The sequence below is a fragment of the Megalops cyprinoides genome, chromosome 9, assembly GCF_013368585.1.
Source record: "Megalops cyprinoides isolate fMegCyp1 chromosome 9, fMegCyp1.pri, whole genome shotgun sequence".
In the NCBI taxonomy this organism is placed as follows: Eukaryota; Metazoa; Chordata; class Actinopteri; order Elopiformes; family Megalopidae; genus Megalops; species Megalops cyprinoides.
Genome location: NC_050591.1, coordinates 15,931,939 through 15,949,389, shown reverse-complemented (window position 1 = coordinate 15,949,389; position 17,451 = coordinate 15,931,939). Strand labels below are relative to the sequence as shown.

At 43.8% G+C, this 17,451-nt stretch overlaps 1 protein-coding gene across 3 annotated transcripts; it reads left to right on the top strand.

Annotated features, from left to right (window-relative positions):
- Positions 1–274: 274 nt before the first annotated feature.
- On the top strand, positions 275–17,143 carry relb (v-rel avian reticuloendotheliosis viral oncogene homolog B). 3 transcript variants are annotated; one of them, XM_036537195.1, is made up of 12 exons: positions 1,664–2,115; positions 2,654–2,695; positions 4,508–4,519; positions 4,853–5,034; positions 7,726–8,061; positions 9,509–9,669; positions 10,050–10,141; positions 12,313–12,444; positions 13,320–13,424; positions 13,581–13,796; positions 14,936–15,007; positions 15,201–17,143. In XM_036537195.1, the coding sequence occupies exons 1-12, from the start codon at positions 2,073–2,075 to the stop codon at positions 15,842–15,844; spliced, it is 2,037 nt and encodes a 678-aa protein (XP_036393088.1). In that variant the 5' UTR covers positions 1,664–2,072; the 3' UTR covers positions 15,845–17,143. The 3 variants fall into 3 exon arrangements, with proteins under 3 accessions (XP_036393090.1, XP_036393088.1, XP_036393089.1); XM_036537197.1 differs by lacking the exons at positions 1,664–2,115; positions 2,654–2,695 and adding an exon at positions 275–362; XM_036537196.1 differs by lacking the exon at positions 2,654–2,695.
- The last annotated feature ends 308 nt before the right edge of the window (positions 17,144–17,451 follow it).

Here is a 17,451-nt window from a genome sequence, read left to right as displayed (position 1 = left end):
CCGGCTGTAGTTTATATCTTTATTTTTTCATCACTTACATTACAAACGGTAGTCTAAACATACGGTGTATGAATTTTCCTTAAGTCTGCATGTGATCAGCAAAATTCAGCAATACATTTTCCTCTTGGCGAAGATATTCCATTTACATGCAATTATTCTGGTTATCTATAGAGGGCAGGGCATACTAAGTAATTTGGTGTTTTCTGGTATCGTAAGTTGGTCTTGGCAAGTCAGGTGAGACTATTATAAATGATTCTTTTGTCTGTTAGCTTCCCGTGGGCGAGCTGAAGTGCTTATAATTTACCTGTCTCCCATTGATTGTAACCACTTAATTCAGCCGGGGAATTTCCTGGAAAATGCAGGTAAATTACCTGGTTTATTGGGCAACGCCCATGAATTGTACGACGAAAGCTCCCACGAACTGTACGATATTTATTGCCTGTAGAACGAACTCAGTCACTCGCTGTAAACACAGCCTGCGTGTGCCTGTTTGGTGAGTAACATCGAGACTCCAGTACACATCGCCTTCAGCTTACAGTGCCATCGTGGTGTATTACTGGGTACGTTACTGACACCTTTTCGGATGGGAGAACCGTCAAAGGAAAATGGTGAAATAAACAGACTTCAGCATTTTATTTTTTAATTTAATTATTTTATTTAATTATTTATTTGCACGGTCACAAGTAGAAAAACATCCTAGCATTTAAATGTGAGAAAAGGCAATTTAGTCCATCTAACCACGTCAGTTTGTCACAACGGGTGAGTTTTGCTTTGAAATCCAACATTCCCATTCGCTAATGAAATGTTTTAAAACCACTACAAATTAACGTACGTCTTCAATAGCCTATTAATTGCTTATGGTATGCTACAAAAGTTATCCATTCCTGGTACAGTATTATGTTCGTGTTGGAACCGTTATTGATCATGACGATGTATGATGTTGCCTTGTAGCACCAGGGCGCCCTCTTCGGTGGAAATTATGACATTGTACAGGGTGACGCAACCGGGAGAAATTCAGATACTGGTTTGAAAAAACGCGAAGCCCGCTCCGAACTCGGCAGAGAATGCACACCGATAATGATTCTTAAACTTTTCTATTAACAATATTCGTAAAATTATTATGAACGGTTCCAGAACCACGTGAATTTAGAGTTTGCTTATTCAATCGAAAGGGTTGCAGATACAGTGAATTTAATCGGCAGATTTTGGTTTACAAGCCCTGTTTATTACCACAGTTCCAAATCTGCAGTTTTCTTGTTGACTTACGTGTAAGAAACACAGTGCTGCTGCTGTTATAAAGAAGTAATGGTAGAACACGTGTAGCGTCTCTGTGTAGCTAAGCAGGCTTGCAAGAGGCTGGCCAACTGTGATGTCATCTTCAGGGCGCAGAGAAAGTGGAAAAAAGTGATTCAATGCAGACGCACTGTACTGCACCCAGTCGTACCTTTCGATCCAACTTCCGACCAAGAAGCAAGACATAAAGAAAATATTGTGTTATTTGTGTCCGTATTTTCAGAACGATTGACTAGTGTAGCCAACGGCAAATGTAGCGAGAGAAAACATTGAAGAGTTTCATCTGAAGTTCGTTTGCGTTGGTATGGTAACCCGCTTTGGGGGTTTCCCGAACTGACGTAAGGGGATTTCCACGCTTGCAAATACAACCTGTTGAAAACCTAACGAGAGCGATCGGGAGGGAAGGATCAGATGGTGATGGTACAGCGCTCGCAGAACAACCACACTGTAAAATCGGTCAGCTAGCAGTCTCAGAACGTCTCAGAACGGTCCCTGGCGACATTTATATCTGAGTCAGAACCGATCAGACTGAGTGGAGAAAGCGAAAGATTAGAAAATAGAACCAGACAATTACCACAAATGTGTTTTTACTCAGCGATGTGACGGACGGAACGAGGGAAGCCAATCGAGGAGTTTAAACCAACTTTCCTCATTGGTAATACAGTGACCGGGGACTGAGCAATTACTGAACATTTATTTTCTGAAATAGAAATAGTACCCAGAGGAAAACAAAAAGATAGAAATAACATACCGTGAACGTGGAGACGGGGGCATCTACAATGATAAATATGAGCGCTCAGGATGCAACGAACGGCATCGCAGGTAATGTTTGCTACGTTTTTATTTTAACCAGGATTCAAGGGCCATTCTATGGATGCATATTAGAATGTATACAAACCTAGCAGAATGTAAATGAAATCTGCACATTTGCCAAGTTGAGTAACCAGTTATAAAGCTTTTACAGTGTAATTGCTGGTAGTTACTGTGTTGGTTGCGGGCGGTTGCTAGCTTGGCAGTCTACGTGTCATAACATGGGCCATGTGTAGCCTAGCCTACTACATGAAAGTACTTCTGGCCGGCATGTTTGGCCTGTCTGCTGAAAACATGGCTGTTATTTTCGATAACAAGAATTAGCCCATAAATGTGACATTAGACCTCCGTTTCAATTCGTCTCTGGTGACTATAGTTGACTATTTTTCTTAAACATTCATTGTGAGTATGTTATGAACTCTATGTACATTACCTGGACGTCGTGAATACATATGAACATGTAATTGAAAAGATGTCAGAAATAGTCCCTGAGCTATTTGTTTACGTTGCTACTCTCTCCAACAATTTTTTATTTTATATTTTTACGTAGTCGTCACGCCACCAAATGACCCGCGGCCTGGAAGATCACGGGGTATGTGTTACCGCGGTCTGACCACAACAGTGGTCATCAAGATAAAAATGCTCACCATATATGGACTCTCTTTCTGCCACGCCCCTTTTACGTGTGTACGCGTATTGCTCTACGCGCAGCGTGCAGGGCGCGAAAAAAGCACTAATGCACTATACACGTGTGCAAAGTCTTCACTGAATCCTTTATAGTTTATCAATAGTTCGTTTCTGGTGCCTCAAATCCTGCTGCAACGCTCATAGTTACGTCTGAACCTACCACATATTTTAATAGCCATTCCCAGTTAAGTAGCTTTAAAAATCAACATTTCGCATTACGTTAGAGCGGTGTGGCTACACTTAACACCATTTAAGTGTGCACGTGAGCTGCCTATTAGACACATTAAGAACAATTTTGTCTTTCTGATTTTCATATCGATCACACACGGGCCGGTTTTTCAAGCTACGCGGAGGCAGGGTGGTGTAAAATGAAGTAGAAAACAAATCAATTCGAGCAAACTAAGCAGAGCTGGATGGAGGAAACGCTGTCATAGGGAACAAGGAAAGAGCCGAAAGCAGCGTTTCACCTTGGCGATAGCCAACCATTAGTCGTTTTTGCGGTGATGGTACGCCCATATTTACGACTGTTCTACTTACAAAAAGATAGGTAGCCTAGTTGAACATTTTAACGCTAATTACTTCCTTACACCCAGCTTAGTTAAAATAGCATGGTACAACCAGTTTGAATGTAGTAACGCGCCAGAGCAGAATCAATTTAGGAACTACTCTAGCATTAAATAGGCGAGAATGAACTTGTAGTGGCATGAAACTGAAACCTGGATTTCTTGATGGTTGACTGTTGCTTGTGGAGACTGCGACGCAAAAACGTTGAGTAATCATAAACACTGTTCTAATAACACCATATCAATGTAGACACATCAACATAGAATCACGCAAAACAATGGGTGGTACCAGTCTTTGCGGTCGGATTAGACATTATGAATTTATTATTCAAAGCCTCAACACTTTACAATCAAGAGTCATTAATAATGTATGTGCTGATGACTCTGGTAGGTTTATTGTTGACATTTTGGACAAATGTTTGCAGATGAAAGCAAAGCCTAAGACAAATATTTCTAGAAACGGCATTACTGATAAACAACGATATGTTAGTGGTTGTATAATTAAGTAATTTGCATCATGCATCAGAAGGATAATGACTGCTGTCAGTTTAACTGACAATCTACAGTTTGATTTTAGCATACTCTGACCACAGTTAAGGAACAGCGTTATTTGTGCTTCCTTATTTCTAAGTATTGTTTCAAACCGTGGGGGCGTGACCTGCTATGAATAACACCCCCCTTTTTGTTATCATAGAAAAGCCTCTGTGCGGGAAAGTGTGGCAGAGCTTAAGTGAGTAGCTACCCGTTACAAAAACACAGGAGGAACAAATGGTGCGTTTTATTTCTGTGTGATGCTTATATCCCATGCCATGCCGTCTGATATTCTTACCTAAGGTGATGTCACTGGGACAGCTACGCTTGAAAAAAACCTCCCATAAAAACAAACAAACAAAACAGTGATTCAGGGAATGCCTCAAGCTTTGTGTTATTCACTAGTGTGATTTCTAATGGTCACACGAGGTCATTTCTTGAAAAAGAGTGAGTCATTTATGGTGAAGTTGCCCAATAACAACAATCCCTTCGTGACCGTAATCTCTGTTCTGCGATATTTAAATCATCAGTAGGTATTCATCCTGTCAAAGCTGAACTTGATATTGAGTATCTTTTACAAATATGTATGACTAACCCTTCTTGTTTTTCTTTCTTTTCCACAGGAATAACCTTAGGTGAGTACTTTTCATTTTCTGTGTGGTTTTTGACACCTCGGTTCACAGTAGTAGTACTCTTTGATTTATGTACTCTAGTGACATTCAGCATATGGTATTTTTTCAGATAGTTGGTACAGGAATAAGCACAAAATCTGACCATTACATATCAATGCTCAAACCAACCAAAGAGTCATGCTTCCTCACCAGAGAGGGTTGTTACAGCTTCACAAAATGACTTAGAATGGGAAGACTCTTTTGTCTGAAACTATCGGTCTTACGATGAATATTTTTTACTTTGAAGTCCAGCTCCATCTGCTTGCTTTAATCGGTGATGGTCCTCCACTTCTGCAGATCTGATTGATGAGTATCTCATGGAGAGTACGGCCATGGAGTCTGCAGTCCAAGTCCCCACCCGCTGTGTGTTACCTGGCCCGCCTCCCCCTCCACAAGATGGGGATCTTCAGGAGCTGAGCCCAGTCACCAGGCTCAGACACTCTCAGCCCACGCTGGTTGCCCGAGGATCGGCACCTCAGGTGGGTCATCTTGTTACATGACACAAGCCTCTGTGGGCCACTGTGTTAAAAGCTGATGGTTGGCTGAGGGATAGGCTGGGGATTGTCAGACTGGGATAGGCTTTCATTAGAGGGCCTTATTCCTATTGTGTGTCCAGGATGTGTCAACACCACAGGTGCCCAGGTTCCACCATGTCACTGCCACCTGGGCTGGTTAAGCTTTTGTTAGGTTATGTTACATTTTTATTTCATATGATATTGACTTTAACAGCTGGATGTGTTTGGTTAAGGTGTGCATGTAGAGTACAACGCTCAACGTTTTGAGCTTGTGCCCTCCTGGTTGCGGGTCCTGGACCTTCACCAGTATGCTGCAAGGCCTGTTTTGCAAGTCAGCTTTGCATGAATTGAATTAACATCAGGTAGATCAGAGTCTGAGAAACTCCCCTTGTGTGTATCAGTAACTGCTTCGGTGACTGCCAGGCATGAGAATCTTGGCAGGTGAGAGAGAACTCTGAGAAGGCCAGTTATGCTGATAATGTCTCCGAATGAGGAAACAGCATGTGGAACCCTTCCATCATCTCTGTACTTCTTGGACTGACTACTTTCCTTTGATCGTGAACTTGTCACAGCCCTGAAGAACTAGCTCAGGTACTCCAGGAAAATGCTCAAACAGTTTGCAGGGTTTCAGGCAGCATGCTAAAGACTTTTTAGCCAAGCCAAAGGGGGACAGGCTGTAGACAGTCTGTGAGTGGTTACTGCTGTGTACGGCAAGAAAAAGGGGACAAAAACAACAAGAGAGAAGATGTGTAATTTGATTCTTGCTTTCAGTTTGTTCCTCAAACGTTATTCTCTTCCTCTGGCACTGACCCAACCCCCAACCACCCCTCTCGACAAAGATGTAGTGCAGGTCGAAGGATCACGCCCCCCTCTCTCTGCCCCTCTAATTGGTTGCGTTTCTCGGAACTGACTTCGTTTCCTGCTCCTCTGCCATGCTCCTCCTGGCTGCCCCAGCCACCCTTTGTGCATAGGCCCTCTGTTGATTCTCTGGCATGCTCAGGCACTCATACACACACACACACACACACACACACACTCACACTCCCTGCATTCCTTGGCTCTGTACGCCACCAGGCCTGGCACCCTTCACACACGCTTACTAACACATGCGCGCGCACGCGGACAGTGCCGAATACCGTTCTGTTTTTGGGACATCCACCCGACGCCAAGTGATTTAGGGAGACCGGGGCTGTTTTTTTTTCAGCTGCACGCTGCAGGTCGGGCTGGGAACGACGGAGAAAAACAACGGCTCTCTTTTGTTAGCAAGCCCCCGTCAACCTCTTCCTTTTTTTCTTTACTTCTTTTTTTTTGTATGTCTGTGTGTGAAAACCAGTCTTCCGGTTCTTCTGGTTGTTTCGTAGGCGGCTGCTACGGTGTTTTGAATCACAAGGTATGAGGTTGGCTCAGGAAAAAGTGTATATGCGTGTGTTGTGTGCCACAATTTCGAGGGCAAAGTTGTGTCACGTTTGTTGTGGAGGCAGAACTTGCATGCAGTGTTTGTCAGGAACCGAGTGTCCGAAACCAAGGCGACAGAAGGCATAAGAGGCGAGGAAGCGAGGTGGTGTCACAAAGCAAGACAAAGACATTGAAGCTAAAGACAGGAAGGCAAGATAAAGTGGCTTATGTTAGGTCAGATAAGGACACGCAGCCCAGGTTAATGTGATACAAAGAACTTCAATGGCTGTGAAGGACAGTCCGCCTTTTTCAATGTCCCTTAGAAAAGGACAACAGGCATTGACATAGGATTTCGATGTCTAGAGACTGCTTCTTTACCAGGTATGCGGTGAATTGTAAGTTCAAATGGAGGAAATAACTGAAATAAAATATTGTGTTCGAGACGGACATCCGTTTTGAAACCATTTCGAAAATATTATTCGCAGTGGCTCCCGTATTCAGTGTGGTAGTTGATGATTTTTTTGCTACCGTAAGTGTTGTACAAGTTCAAGTGCAAGTGTAGTTTCAGAAAAGGTGCAAAATGCCAAAGCAAGCATGGTGTTATTTCTATGTAGAAGTGCATTTATGTAGGGAGTGTATTTATGAGCGCAATGTAATGTATTGATTGTTTTGTGTGTTTTCCAGTAAATTAGCATGTTTGATACTAACTGTTTAACGTTGGCGATATGTGCATTTAGTTGTTTTATTTAGAAATACCTTCCACTATGTCCCAAAAATTATTAAAGACATAAATATTGCCTGAAATGTCTACTGAAATGTTGCTTGAGTGATAGCCTCGGTGCCCAAAGTAAATGTTAGAGGCATGTACATGGTGTATTGGGTGGCAGTGTAGCTTAGTGGTAAGGAGCAGGGCTTGTAACTGAAAGGCTGCTGGTTTGATTCCCCACTGGGGCACGGTACTTAACTCACACTTGCCTCAGTAATTGTCCAGTTGTATAAATGCGTAACATGTTAAAAATTGTAACCTATGTAAGTCACTCTGGGTAAGAGCTTCTGCTAAATGCCAGTGTTAAGTGCCAGTAATATATTGTTTTCCAAGTGTAGGTGTGGAATGTTCATAAACTGTTTGTAGTTGTATAAGGTAAACTGAATTATTCACTATGACATTTTGAATACAAAAGTGATTTTTTTTTAACCTTTGCAGGAAATGTGAAACTCCATGTGCTGAAGTTGTGCTAAAGCGTGTTTTATTCTCCACAGCCTGTCTTGCCTTGCCCCTTGTCCCAAGTCCGAACCAGCAGCATGGCCTCACCCCTTCCCAACCTTGGCTCCCCGGGGGGAGCGTCCCGACGCAGCCGTGGGGTGGAGCGTAGCCGTGCGGCGCCAGGCAGGCCGGGAGGCGGCCGAGGGGTTGCGCATCAGGGCCCGGCGGACACAGACTTCTTGGAGAGGTTGCTGGAGAAGCCAGTGCTGGAGATCGTGGAGCACCCCAAAGAGCGTGGCATGAGGTTCCGCTACGAGTGCGAGGGCCGCTCGGCCGGCAGCATCCTGGGCGCCTCCAGCACTGACGCCACTAAGACCCTGCCCGCCGTCGAGGTCAGTCTGGGGAAGCGGTCTCTGTTCTAGGGGGACATGGGGGGTGCAAAATCAGCAAGAAAAACACAGAGATTGCTTCAAAGTGGGAGCACGCTTATCATGTAGCTCTGATGGTGCTGAGAACATTGAGAAGTTGAGATAGAAGTTGAGATAGAACCTTACCTGGTATGTACATTGTACAATGTGCCTTGCTCCAGCTTTGAGATAATTATTCCAGTGCCTGTGAGCTGCATGGATGACATTAGTGGAGTAGAGCCTATCCTCCAATGAGTGGGTCTTACAGTGCAAAAAATAGCTGTTGCCAGCATACTGTGTGTGAGTGTGTCAGAGTTGCACTCATGTTGTGCTAGTGCACAGGTTGTCCTAGTGAAACTAGTCTGTACTATACAGTTGATGTTTCCAAAAACACAGTTGCATAAAGCTTTTCAAATAACGCAGAAGATGCATGCATTTGACTTGCACTAGATAGAGATGGAGTCCTCCAATTTACAGTACGATAGGACAGCAGTATGTGTGTGATGGTGTTATTATAGAAGTCGATTGCTGGAGTTGTAGAGTTCCGTGTCCATCTACCTAGCAGAATTCCATTCCATTCTAGAGCCTTTTTTGGAATTTGGAGGTGAGGGGAATTTGATGGAATGTACCATCATTCCCAGGACAAAGGGAGTTCCCCTGCTTCGGTTTAGATGAGCTCAACACGTAGTGCCTTGCACCGTTTGCACACGCGTGCAAGGAGAACGTATATAAAAGAAACAGAAAGTCCCCCAAGGTGAGGTCCATGTCGGTGTACGGTCTCAAACTGGGGATTACCCTCCATACCCTTGTTTAAAAAAGTTAAACTAATCAAGAGTTAGGACTCCTCTGTGCTCCTTTGGAGAGATTGTTGGCTTCAGTGTGCTGATACATATTTTGACACATTAAGAGCCACATTGGACACCATTGTTCGGGTAGTGCAGAGGAAGTGGACAATTTCACAAAAATTGTCCTACTTTCCTCATGCCTTTTTTTACCTCTACTCTCCTGTTAAACTTAAACAAATTGAATGAAATGATTTTAGAAGTAAAGGCTGGGTAGCATAAGTAAGATATATATCACAGGCATGGGCTGTTCAGAACAGATTGCTCTCAGTTATGTAAGGCAGTTGGAATTATTTGCAGATTACTTTCAACTCAGTAGTGGTTTCAGGTTTTGAAGATTTCCTTTTTTTGATGACACTGAGGAAAGAAAGGAAGGGGTGAAGAGTTGGAAGCATTTGGGAATGATTATTATCTCTCTCTCTCTCTCTCTCTCTCTCTCTCTACCCCCATCTCTACCTAACTCTTACCCCCTCTCTCCCCATCTCTCCCTCTTTCTCTCGCTATTTATCTTTCCTTTCCTTCTTCCTCTTTTTCACTTTATCCCTTTATCTCCCTTTGTCTTCTCCTCTCTTGTGCTTTCACTTTGTCAGGTCAAGGGGTCCATGCAACTGATCAAGAAGATAAAGGTTGTCGTATCCCTGGTGACCAAAGACATCCCGCACCGGCCGCACCCCCACAGCCTCGTGGGTAAAGACTGCACGGACGGCATCTGTGTGGTCCGCCTCAATCCCCGTGTCTCCTGTAGACACAGGTACAGACCCCCCCCCCCACCCCCCCCACTCCCAGGCCACTCTGTTGTTATTTCTCCATCCGTCAGCCAGTTTTGCGGTCACAGCTTACAAGTGCATGAACACATTTCCTTTGCCTGTCTGTTCACCACAAGCTACTGCTCACGCTTACAAAGGCACAGACCTTGAAGAGGTTATTTATGGTGCATGTGAATTGTGCCATTTTAAGATGAGGCTGCATGAGATTAGACTGCATTGTCTTTGGCTGGCAGCAGAGGCTCAAGGTCATTATCTGATGGAAGAGATAGGGATCAGTATCAAAATGATGACGGTTTAGGCCGGCAGCACAACTGCGCTTGCTGACGTGTTGTTGTGTGTGTGTGTGTCTCTGTGTGTCTCCCAGCTTCTCCAATCTGGGAATCCAGTGTGTGAGGCGTAAGGAGCTGGACGCCGCCCTGGAGAAGAGGAGGAACCAGAAAATTGACCCATTTAACAGTGAGTGAACTCTGAAACATACACACACACTCACACACATAAAATGTGGCATAACTGCTAGTGGATTGACCTCTGTGATCTGCTGCATGGATACAAGTGAAGTCATTTCGGATAGATCTCCTCCCACACAACCTGTGCTTCAGCAGTCTAAACAGTTGTGTTCCACTGTACACTCGCTTAATAATCTTACAGGGCATTGGCATAAACTGTGTGCATACTGTCGGTGTGCAAATCATAGACTGCATAAACTGAAAGTGCACAGATCATATATATTGGGAAAAATCTGTGCAACTGTTCTCGGGTGGCAGCCCACTTGTTTACGAAATGCAGCCCACGGAAAAATATAGGTCATCAAATTTGGTATATTCTTCACCTTTTCCTTTTTTGTCATCCCACCACAGGTCTTGAGAAAGTTACAAAAATCCCCTCCTGGTACTTTTGATTTATTGTGTGGTTGATGCATTCTGATGCCCCACCCTGTAGCTGGTTCAGCATATCAGAGGAGCTCAGATACATTCAGACAGGGCTTGATAATGGTCCTGTGGTAAAAAAAAAACGTCACAGTGCTCTAGTGACATTACATATTACCGTGTAGCTTGTAACAGAGATTCCCCTGTGCTTAGAGGACACACTAATGCAAGAATATCTTGCTATAACTGGAAATCTGTGGACAAAATGCCATGCTTATGACAATTTGAATGCTCATAATGCTCAAAATTTTGAAGAACAAAGAAAATACCTGTTATTAATTGGAAAAAAAGGTATTTGGATTTGTAAGAAGCAACTGACATAAGCCTTTGATTCTTATAAGCAGACCATTGGTGTGGGTTGTATTGATCTTTGAAGTTTTTGACCATTATGTGAAATGTAACTGAGAGCGACAAGCGATTATGCTTTTTTATGTCACCAAAGGAAACTAGCATCAGTAAATATCAGGGCAGATCATTGTTAAGTGCGGGTTGTGTGGGTTGCAACCAGTTTTTTTTAGTGAAGAAGTACCCTTTTAATTTAGCCTGTACTGTCATCAGTGCGTGGGTCTGGTACTTCCTGTAGTCACATGATTTGCTCTTCTGTGTCATTTGTTGCAGATATAAGTACACATAACAGTTATTAGTGTGAACTGGAACACAGGGTACTTAGTATTTAGCATTTAGCACCCAGAGTGTATATTGTCCTTGCTCTTATTGGTGAGCAACTGGCTTGCCTTTTTAAAAAGGAGGAGAAGAGTCACTAATTTACTCACATACAATACTGTCTCTCCTATGTCATGGAGGGTACTGGCTCTGCAGCCAATTTCGCATTAAAAGGATTGTGAAAATTCTCGCATTGCCCACTGCTCCAAATTCATTCAATGCTGCAAAAGTTGCATGCTGCTTGGTACCCAGGGGTTTGAAGTTCCACTGCTACTGCAAAAATTCACACCCAGATCACAGTGAAGGCATGACAAAATAAGAATAGGTACCCTGTACTGTCTGCAGAGACCGTAATAAACAGGAAGTGATTCTCATCTTTAGAGGCTTGCTGTGGTGCATGAGATGCCATGGTCGCAGCATGTCTGTGGCTCTGTTTAGACAGAAATCAATGCCCATAACATTCCCACTTATGTTACTGGGCTGAGAAATGTTGATATTAGCCTTTAGCTTCTCTTTACCCTGAAGTCTTGTCAGCAGTTTGGTGGAAAAATGTTGTCATTTTCATTGGAAGTCAGTTCTGTGTTAATGGCGACCCATGACTCACCCTGATAGCTGCAAGAATGAGTGTTACACTCTTGATCAGCTCTGTAAGCGCTGTTTGGAGTCACTCCAGCGGGGGTGTAGCTGCCTGTCTGCAGGTCCTGAAACTGAGAAATACGGAAATCCAGAACAACCTCGTCTTCCTACATTTCCAGCATTTCATTTGTAACCCCAGTTGAACTGTATTTTGGAACACAGAAGCATAGAAAAGTAAAACTCTAAATGGTACTACAAGAAAACATTAACATTTATTGACATTAACTAAATCATTAAACAAATGTCTAAATCATAGTGCCAGTGCTGAAGACAAAGAGACAAAGAATAGACTTAGAGAACTGATGCCTTGGTGTCTGTTGTGGTAAAACTGTCACCTCGGCTAAAATAATTCCTGTCTCTCTTTCTATTTTTTTGTCTTTCGCACTTTCTTTCTCTTCACAGCCGGTCACTCAAAGAGTATTGAAGACATTGACATGAACGTGGTGCGGCTCTGCTTTCAGTGTGAGCTGGAGAGAGAGGATGGCGAGAAGGTCCACTTGAGTCCTGTGGTGTCCAACCCCATCTATGACAAAAGTGAGCGCTGTTGCAATGCTAACAACTCATATACCAATTACACATACCTGGACACTCCCACATGACTAGGGATGAAAGAGTGAAGGTTGGTCGTCCTGCTATGTGTAGATGTATGACTGACAGATTTGAGCCAATCATAGTATTTTACTGTGATGAATGAAGTCTTTTGGTTGGTCGGTTATTGACAGCACATGGTAGTTCCACCTACAGTGGAGTTCATGAAGCCTCACTCTCCCAACACTTGTTGGTAGCAATATGTTTCCTTTACTGCAAAGCCACAGAACTGATGTCTACAGAGTTTCAATTTTACAATGCATGGCTTCAACTTCCACTGAAATAGTGAAAGCTTTCTTCATTGATTGGAATAAACCAAATCAATGACGCAAGCTTTTCGTAGATGATAGTGTGTTGAGAGAAAGTACTGTCTAGCACCTCACATGTAAGTGGAAGGGCAAGTGAAAAACGTCAGTGCAGTGGATCATATCCTGTTGCTCCCAGTTTCTGTTTCGCTTTGTGAGAAGCACTTTGTTGTATTGTGGAAGGTCACGTGAAACAGGTAACAAGAACATCCACACTGAAATGCGATACATGAAAAGAGACTTTGTGGTCATCATGTCATCATGGAAGTGTCATCATTTGCAGCTGTTTTGATTTGTCCATATATTGTAACTTACTGGCTCGTGGTTTTTTTCCAGCATTTCTGTAATGTTGTAAACATGTCATAGACAAGCTGGGTGTTTAGTGGTTATGAAAGGTGCAGTCAGGGTTCAACAGCAGAGAATACTCTCATATAAAATGGCCGTTACATGACCATGCATTCCGTAGACCTGTGACACAGATGCTCATTGCGTCTGTGTGTGTTTCTGTGCCAACAGAGGCAACCACCACTTCAGAGTTAAAGATCAACCGGCTCAATGTGGTGAGAGGGCCCTGCACCGGCAAGACGGAGATCTACCTGCTCTGTGACAAGGTGCAGAAAGGTGAGCATCCGGTGCAGACAGATAAGTGCACAAGCCAATATACAAAATGGATTGTGGTTTTTGCCTATTTTAACAGCATTTGTTTCTTAAGTAAGGCCCACATGTGCGTTGGGCAGCTGTGTGGCCGCTGCTGACAGGATGTGTGTGTCCATTTAGATGACATCGAGATAATCTTCAGCAAGGGGAAGTGGGAGGCCAAGGCGGAATTCGCCCAGACCGATGTGCACAGGCAGATTGCTGTTGTTTTCAAGTCGCCCCCGTACCAGGAGCAGGACATCACTGAGGAGGTGGAGGTCAACGTCCTCCTGCGGCGTCTCTCCGACCACATGGACAGTGAGCCGGTCAAATTCACCTACGTCCCCCATAACCCAGGTCAGCAAGGCCGTCCCATCCCCACCCTGCACTGTCTGTTTCTCTGTTTCTGTGGGGCTCTGATCTTCGGTTTGCATTTAGAAAGGAAGGTGGTGTGCATTACTAATGTCTTAAACATCTCCTTTATTAGGATTAAGCTTTGGTTCATCTTTGTTGAAATGAAAGGATTATCACTCTCTTTAAAGGATTTGTGCATTCCATGGTCATTTCATAATGCTATGGTGAGAGCCTGGTGTTAGGAAAGAACAGGTTGTATTGTCAGTGCTCCAGAAACGTCACTGTAGAACAAGAGTCTGTTGTGTCATGCCATACTCTTGGAATAGTTTCTGGTCAGACCAAAATAAATGTGTTCGCCACAGCACTGTTTACAGTCAAATTGCCAAAGAGTGCACCGTCAGCATCCTCAGCGTCGCACGGGCACGAGAACTGATGGGGAAGTAGAAGGAGCAGGAAAGACCCTTTGCCAAAAATGCACAAACACTCCCCCGTGACAGTTGCTGAAGTATGTGTTGAATAACGGCTGCTCCTGGAATGAGTCGTGTGTTTATTAATAATTTCAGTGTGGCTTAGTGCTGAAGGAGGAGCCCGAAACCAGTAGTTTCAGTGAGGAAACCAGTGTCAAATGCTGAACCCGTGAGGAAAACTAATCTAGCTGAGCTGCTGCAGTGCTGTCTGCTGACACTGACAATTCTCTGTCAATAACTGACAATGAATGATTCAGTGTGATATAGTAGAATATTTACATTACAGTTATTCTGCATTTATTCTGTACAGAATAATAAGCCATTTCCATGGAAGATATCTCCCCAGCACATAAGATTTTTTGAATAACATCTAATCATTAGTAGTCAGGTAGTTATGTAAGCAGGTACAAAACAAGTTAGGTTGTAGGTGGTGTTTACATACACTACTAATGTGGCCAGGTATTTTGTAAACTCAGCCAGTTATGATTCTACTATCTAATAGTTTCTTGTATGACAAATGCAAGCCGTTCATATTAAATGTGTAGCTGAAATCATATTCATTACATGTTTTAATATGTACATAACACGCAGATATACTGTTTCAAGTTTTTGTTCAATGAGTGTTAAGAAACTTGAGAAGTTGTAATAGTTTTGTTTGAATTCTGTTCGTGACAGATCCGTATGAAGTCAACCGGAAGAGGAAGCTTAAAACTGACATCAAGTTCAATGAGAGGTGCAGTGTGACAGGTAAAAGCTGGTGTGATTGATGTCAAACTACCTCTGCCACAGTTCAGTGCCTCAACCCTGTTAAACTTTCGCTTTGAATATAAAAGGTGCTCAACTGCCAAGCTTCCGGCATAGATGAAACAGATCGAGTTGTCATTATTTATTTATGAATCATTTTTTCCAACTCTCTCTTCTTTTGTTTGCTTCCCTATAGCACAAAGCATGACAGCTCCGGAACCATCCACCTCGCACCAGTTCCCCCAGTTCCCCTACGTCTCTCCATCTGACAGTGCCCACTCGGTGGCCACGCTCCCTCAGGAGCTGGTCCTGCCACAGCCTGCCCAAGCGATGGAGGAGATCCACTACCCCGCTTCCATGGACGTCAAGCAGGAGGACAACCTCTGCCCCAGCGTGGACATGTTAAACTCGGATGAATTACAGAACTTTTTCACAGGGTTCTCGCAGTACCTGGACAGCACTGGCATCCCATTGTCCCAGCTGGGCTTCCCCGGCATCCACGAGCAGCCCCCGTCCCAGGGCTACGCTTTCTCCGACGCCAGCCACTCCGACGCCGGCCACTCCGTCGCGTTCAACCAGGACCCCAACTCCAATTACTCCCTGGCCAACCTAGACCAGAACTTTAACATGCCGGGGGACAGAGCCCAGCCGGAGCTGGATTTCTACAACGACGTGCACTTCAACCAGTACAACAGCCAGCTGGTCAACGGGACTCATGGCCTGCCACTGGAACCCCTGCCCCAGATTATCCCAGGCCCTGCCCCCCAGGTTCTGCAGCCATGTGACGCCGAGGACAGCACTCTGCCCAACATCAAGGTGGAGAGCCACATAGACCTCTGAGCGCTGAATGGGGTGGCTGTGTCACATGTCGTCAGTGGATTTAGCGCCTTCACTATCTTCACTATCGTCATTCCATCGTTCTGTGTATTGACCGTGTAGTTATGGGTTACTGTCAGTAGCATGTGAGGGAGTCAAATGTTCAGCTGATAAAATTTTGACCGCCTCAGAGATCACAAGTGAGAGGTCGTCCTCAGACAGAGGGCTTGCTGTGTGAGTGAGGAATCCATTTGACTTGGTCCTGCATTTTGAGTGCGGCTCGCAGTCGCTAAAATGCACTGACAGAGTCTGGAAGGTCCGGCTAGCACATAGTGGATCAGAGAAGATGTGTACGGCGAAGACCTCTCTCTCTATTGTTGAGGGACAAATTGGTTTTGTGAAGGGGGTCAGTCTGTAGAGAGGGGCGCAGGCAGGGCCTCAGGGCTTTGCCGTAGTATTGAAGCAAAGGTCGGAACCTTCCAAAAGCCTCCGCCGGGACCCCAGGCCACTATCAGGACTGGACTGAGTTTCGCTCAGCATGCTGCTAATGAAAGGCAATGGACATCAGTGATAGATGCAAGGAGGTCACTGCTGTATCAGACTGAAACACTTCAGCCTCACTGGTAGCGTTTTAAAGGGAATTCTGTACCCGTACTGAGGCAACTAAGAAAGAGAAAAAAAAAAACAAACAAACACCTCATGCACAACCTCACCTTAATGTCTCAGGGGCTTTAGGATATGGTCATCCTGACCAAATTAACATTAGACCAATGAACTGGACCTGAAAAGTGGAAAAAAAAACTCACTTGGCCTTTATCTGAAGCCCCTCTGTCCTTTGGGAAAACCTGTTTTTTTGTCAAGGTATGTCATTTTTTTCATAACTGTTGTGGTGTTAGACTGCCTACATTGAAGGAACGCTGGCATCAACTGAATTCTTGCCAGAGATGGTTACATAAGCAAATTTTACGGATCACACTTAGAACATCATTAAGTTTTATTTGTTCTTACGTTGTATGAATTCCCTTGCATGGCTGTAGATAAAGGTGTTTGGCTTTGCTAATACTATACAACAGTGGACATCATGACAGTAATGCTAATATCAGTCTGTAAATGATGTGGCTGTCCTAATTACACAATGTGAAAGTATTAAGCCATATTGAAAAAGGTATTCCAGCAATGAGGGACCATTTTTTTAAAAATCAGGTTTTGACCATTGTTTCAAAAACATGTACAGGCTTTTGTAAATGTTGTTAATATTTGTAATTGCGCATGTTGTATTTGATATCTCTTCAGTCTCTTTCTCAAAGCTAACTTTTTCCACTCTCACCCTTTATTGTTTCTTGTCAAATAATACCTTTAGCAGTTTGTTTTTATTAAAAGAAATAAATACTGCATCGTGTAACTTTTATTGTGTTATCCCAAAACACAGGTGCTTACAGAAGTTGATAAGACCATTAATCAATGGTTTTTCACCTACACATTTCTCTTTCATGGCTGGGGCATCATGAATGATATATTTTCCAACTTGCAGCAAGTCAAACATGTAACCGAACACAGTAGGTGTCACATCTAAAATGCTGATAATATGCGGAGTTATGTGTGAAATTGCTGGATCTTAAAAGCCAGCATAT

Bases quoted from the DNA above. Each gene is read 5' to 3' on its own strand.
- relb (XM_036537195.1), top strand. From the start codon at position 2,073: ATGATAAATATGAGCGCTCAGGATGCAACGAACGGCATCGCAG. The intron at 8,062-9,508 runs GTCAGTCTGGGG...TCACTTTGTCAG, and splicing joins AGACCCTGCCCGCCGTCGAG to GTCAAGGGGTCCATGCAACT. The intron at 12,445-13,319 runs GTGAGCGCTGTT...CTGTGCCAACAG, and splicing joins CAACCCCATCTATGACAAAA to AGGCAACCACCACTTCAGAG.